The sequence below is a fragment of the Vigna angularis genome, chromosome 7, assembly GCF_016808095.1.
Source record: "Vigna angularis cultivar LongXiaoDou No.4 chromosome 7, ASM1680809v1, whole genome shotgun sequence".
Lineage (NCBI taxonomy): Eukaryota > Viridiplantae > Streptophyta > Magnoliopsida > Fabales > Fabaceae > Vigna > Vigna angularis.
In genome coordinates this window covers 2,488,850-2,494,185 of record NC_068976.1, presented here as the reverse complement: position 1 = coordinate 2,494,185, position 5,336 = coordinate 2,488,850, and the positions used below count along the sequence as shown (strand labels likewise).

At 33.0% G+C, this 5,336-nt stretch overlaps 1 protein-coding gene across 1 annotated transcript; it reads right to left on the bottom strand.

Moving 5' to 3' along the window:
- Window positions 1–1,861: 1,861 nt before the first annotated feature.
- On the bottom strand, window positions 1,862–4,158 carry LOC108336437 (uncharacterized). The gene is made up of 6 exons (XM_017572889.2): window positions 3,770–4,158; window positions 3,491–3,589; window positions 3,304–3,345; window positions 3,069–3,198; window positions 2,499–2,600; window positions 1,862–2,163 (listed from the first exon to the last, which is right to left on the bottom strand). Exons 1-6 carry the CDS (start codon window positions 3,983–3,985, stop codon window positions 2,099–2,101), a joined length of 654 nt encoding a protein of 217 aa, XP_017428378.1. The 5' UTR covers window positions 3,986–4,158; the 3' UTR covers window positions 1,862–2,098.
- Window positions 4,159–5,336: the final 1,178 nt, after the last annotated feature.

Below are 5,336 nucleotides of genomic sequence, written 5' to 3'. Positions count from 1 at the left end.
GGGAAGCTTATCTAATTTAATTGTATGACTTTTGCACGTTCGTTGATATTGAATGCATGTTGCTGAGTGATGAATGATTTGAAGTATGATTGTTGATATGTTTGATTATATGTAGCATGATTAATTGGTATAATATGGATTTATAAAGTTATGGAATTTATATTAAGATATGAGTTGAAGATAAATGAGTTCTGAATATGATTCCCTTAAGAAAATGTACGTACGTTACTAAACGGTCCTGGACCGTTCGGTTTTCTAGTGAATCTGGGTAGTAGTGGATTCTTTCATTTGGGAAGAATCCTATTTGAGGACGAGCGTTAGTATTTCGAATCATTATGCTTGAGCGGTCGGCCAAGTATATCTGTGTCTTAATATCCTTTTATGAATGTTAGTATGTATACATATATGAAATTTTATATTATAGTAATTCATAAACACTATCCCCGTAGTATTTAAGTATAATTATCAAGCCTTTTCTCTTACATTTTAGTAACATTTGGTCTTATACCAGGTGTTCGTCCCAAGCAAGTGGTTGATATTATATCAAGCACCCGTCCTATCCCTTTAAGTTAAATTTCCCAAGACGAGTGTTTGTTCAAAGCCTCTAGGGTTTGCTCGCTATAGTGTTTAGTATTTGACTAGCATTTAGATTTCTTGATACCAAACTCGATTAAAATAATTCCTCACGAGTGTTCGATTTCTTCATGGGAATCAGTCTAAGTAATAAATTGGAATGCCTTAAAATCTCCTTATTCATTAGTCTTTATTCTGGAGTTGTCGTTCTTGGTAGGGTCTTTTTGATGGTTAGTTGAAGATCTCAAGAGTCAGTTCATCTAATTGGCTCAGGGTTGTAAATGACGTTCGTTCTAATCGTTTTTAGAACATATGATGTCGCTCATATTTTCTCACCCGATATCAAACCCTTGTTTTTAATCTATCCCGAAATTTAAGTCTTTTCAGTTGTAATATACGTACTCAGTCTCGTTATGAATACTGGTTGAACGTTCGTTCTTTTGAAGTTTCATGAATCTTTGCACGAGATGGTTAACAAGGTGTTTACTAATGAAAGATGAAGGAAAAGTGATATAAATATGTTGTGGATTATGAACGAGCGTTCCAGGGAGGAACAACTCATGCATGAATATTTGAATGGGTAAAGTATGACTGTGGGCATGCTAAGTTGGTTGTTCATCCTGATGTTCCGTGAGTACTCGTCTTCACGTAGAGGAGGGTAGGTCATGTGTGGGAACGGCAGGAGGTCCCGTCCTTAGGGGTACTTTGGATGAATAGGACTAACCTCGGGTGGAAGCTGATGAGAGTATTCTAGTTACTACATCACCCGGATGCACGAACGCCTGTAGCTACACAGATTTCATACAGTCCGGACGGTCGGTCTAGTAGTAGGCCTTGCTTGAAACGTATTGTTAACTTTATCTGTGTGTTGATGGTATGAATTGTATGATTTGTAACTGAATTAAATTACATAAGCTTACCCTGTGTTTTATTGTGTTGTCTCGTCTTTGTACGTTCGTCTTGTCGTTGCAATGATCATCCGTGTGGATGTGAGCAGAAGCGGACACGCTGTTGGTAGATGCGCTGGAAGAAGAAAATTTGGAGGAAGAGAATCTCGTAGAAGTTGAAGTTAAGGCCGAACCTTAGAACGTTCGGTTAGTAGTATAGTTTAGTTAGTGTAAGGTGTCATTCGATCACCCTCCCTTTTGTTAAGATTGACCGTTCGGTAATTCTTTTTGTAAACCGTTCGGTCAGACTTGTACTGATCATATAGTTTAATTTGTAACTCTTTCTGTAAATGTCGTTCGGCCAGAACGCACGCTTTCTTTAGTGTAAGACTGAACTGATATTTTATTAAATGTAAATATTCTATTATATAGTTTATTACTGTATTTTTGAATGTTACATATGGGAAGATCAGAGTGAATATATGACAATTGGCTTAGAGCCTCTGAAATATGACCCTTTATAAACCAGTAACAAAATTGTATAAAAGTGCGAGTACTAATGCTATTACTTGATGTTAAAATGAAGATCAATTTTAAAAATCATTTTGAAGCAATGGCTCGTTGTCTAAACTCATGTCTTATTTTGAGACGTCTTTCTTAATCCTTTCGATGAAATCCATCACGGTCTTCACGCTCTTATCATCTGAGCAAGAAAACAGAAAACTATTCACATCAATAACTCATACACAACACTTTTTGTGGCAAATGAATAAAATATGAAATATACTTTAGTTTCTCCAAAATCTCGCCAAAAATAACTTTAGTCCTTGCATATTAAAACAATGATTTTAATCTTTATATTTCTGAAATGTCATGAATTTCATCCTTAATCTTATATTTAATTTTGATCTTACTAAGAACTTAATCCACCCCATTTTAAAAAATACAACTTAAACCACACTTACCTAACTAAGAACCTATCTTAGCACAAGCATGAATAGAAATAGATAAAAGAGATAAATATATAGATGTCAGTACCTAATCTTGGTATTGTGTGTCCTTTGGGGTGGTGAATCACCACGGGTTCAACACAGGATTCTAGTAGTTCCATTCCATATTGTTTCAAAAAATCCACTTCACCTGCATTAAGCATTGAAAAGGTTTAGGAAATTCTAACAAAAATGAATTGTAAAGCCATGCATGTTTACTGTAACATGAATTTGCCCCTCTATATAGAACCTTCCCTTTTGCCATGATTCGGATTACAATTTGAAATTTTCAGTTGCAGAAGTTTTGGTTTCAAATTTTTACTCATGATTACCTAGAAGACTTTGGGAAATCTTATTTTATAATAGCTCTGATACATCCTCCTTATGATATTTGTTGTTTTTGAAAATTTAGTTTTACATTCAATGGAGGACGTGGAATGATTGAAAGCACATAATTGATGCCAAAGTCAAAAGCTAGAAAGCAACCCAATATTTGCACACAATCAATCATGTTTAAACTGTGACATAATGAAATTGAAGATCATTGTTCAGTCAAGAATGAGGGCTAGCGAGAATATTCTTTTCCAATAAACAATGACAAAAGGTGGCAAGTGGGTACCTAGAAAATGAAGAGAGGGACAGCTAATGGGAGAAGAATATGCTTTGTCCACCACAGACGGTGACCTAAACTTTGCCCCTCCTACAATAACAACGAATTTCACCTTGGGAACCTTCGTCAGTGCCACACCCTGCACACAAATAAATTTAATATGTGATTCAAACTTTTACGAAATATTAAAGAAACTATAAAGTCATCCTCTACTTCTTATCTACAATTGATTCATTAAAGGTACCTTCTCCTGAAGACCTGGCAGCGCAGCTGATAATATTGCTCCCTGTTTGGTCAAAATCAAACACCGAGTCATATTCAAATCCTTCACCATCATAAAACCTCAAACCAGATGCACTAACTATGCATTAATCCTTCAATTTTTAACTTATTTCCCCAAATCAAAGGAATAAAAATGAGCAGAAGATCACCTGTGAGAAACCCAGAAGCCCATCAATAGGTCCGTGCTTGATCATGCAGTCCTCAATGTACTTAAGGCACTCGTCAAAGTTGGTGTACTCTGTAAATTCCTGTTTCGTCATAGAAGTTTAGATGGTTGCTAACAAAATTATGATATTCTCTTCCAGAATTGAAATGGCATATCAAAACTCGCTAGTTTTCAATACGAATCTCAAATCCCCTTGGAAAACAATACCAATTTAGTAGGAGAAAAATAAGTTGAAATAAAAATTGAATGGAGGAAATGGAACCTTGTTGAACTGGAACCACTCGTAGTAAGGAGGATCAAAAATGCCTTCGACGTCGGATTTGCCTTGGCAAGGAAAAGGAGCATCCACAAAAACAAGATCAAGGTTGTCGAGAACGGATTGTGGCCACTTATGTAACTGCGTTTTCAGTATTTCTCCGCTTGTTCGAAACCCATGAAGGCACAATAATCTTGGTTTCCTCACGCCATCGCTTCCCATCTTTTTCTTTTCCTTCTGTCACCAACCCTAACGGAATAACAGAATTCAAGGATTGAACGGAGTTAATTTGAAGGGTTGGTTGGCCGCAGGAGAAGAATATGTTCGTATGGATATGTTGTTGTACTTGGTGGCGGAGACACCTATTTATAGGAGTCAGAGGCTCTGCTTTCTTTCTTTTTTTTTTTTTTTTTTTGCGTGTTTCTTCAATTGAATTCAACGTCGCGTGGACCTCCTCCACTGTTTGGCTACTACTCAGAATGTTCTTCCCGTGGATAGTACCAAGCTGCAAAATAAGTTTTTACTTTTTTAGTTTTATGTATTTAAAATTAATTTTAGTGCCACTCATGCAGATTAAAACTTAAATATTAAATTTTAAAAGATATGTAAAAAAACTATTTTTTATACATACAAAATGGGGAATTATTAATCACTTTACTAAAATATAAAAGAAATGAGTGTTATTAAAAGATATAAAAAAACGTTAATGTCTAGTCGAAAATTAACGATGACACGAATTAATTTAATATAATCTAAAAAAATTAAATGTTATTTCTCCTCGTTTTTGTTCATTTATTGAAACACTTACGTGAAGAAGCACTCCGGTTTAATATTTGTATTATGTAAAATTTTATATTCATATTTTATTCTCGTATATAACTAAAATAATTTTTTTATTTAATGTCTGTCTCTGTATTAAGTAATAGGTACGTTAATATTAATTACTTTTTTATGAAAAATAAAAGTCATTAATAAAAAATAATATTATCACCAAATTTAATGTTAAAATTACATTATTTTCTCTCTCAATAATAAGTAAATTATAATTACATAAATTTTAAAATAGTGTATTACTTAAAGTATTTTAGTCATGAAGAATAAGAGTAACAAAAATGGTGAAATACATTAGGGTTATTGATTCCTAATCTGACGTAAGGAATAAAAAATGAAGTAATGGGTGATGTGATGCTGACCTATATTTAAACAAAAAGAAAATGATTGATTCCTAATCTTCTGGCGTGTACATGGTATCATGCGTGAATCTTATTGCTGTCTTTTCTTATTATCAGATAAACTCATTTTTACATTTAATAAAGAAAAATATTCATGAAGATTAAAAAGTTGCATTAACATATAATATATAGTTAGAAAGAAAAAAAAATTGTTATAGAATGTAATAAGAAAAAAGATATCACAGTACTATATTTTCGAACCAATTACATTTAATTTTGTTTTATAATTTTTTTGTAAAGAACTAAATAATCTATTTTTTTATATTTTGTTTAAATTATATTACAATTTAGAATAATATTTATTAATATAATTGATAAAAATTTCATTATTTTATTATGTT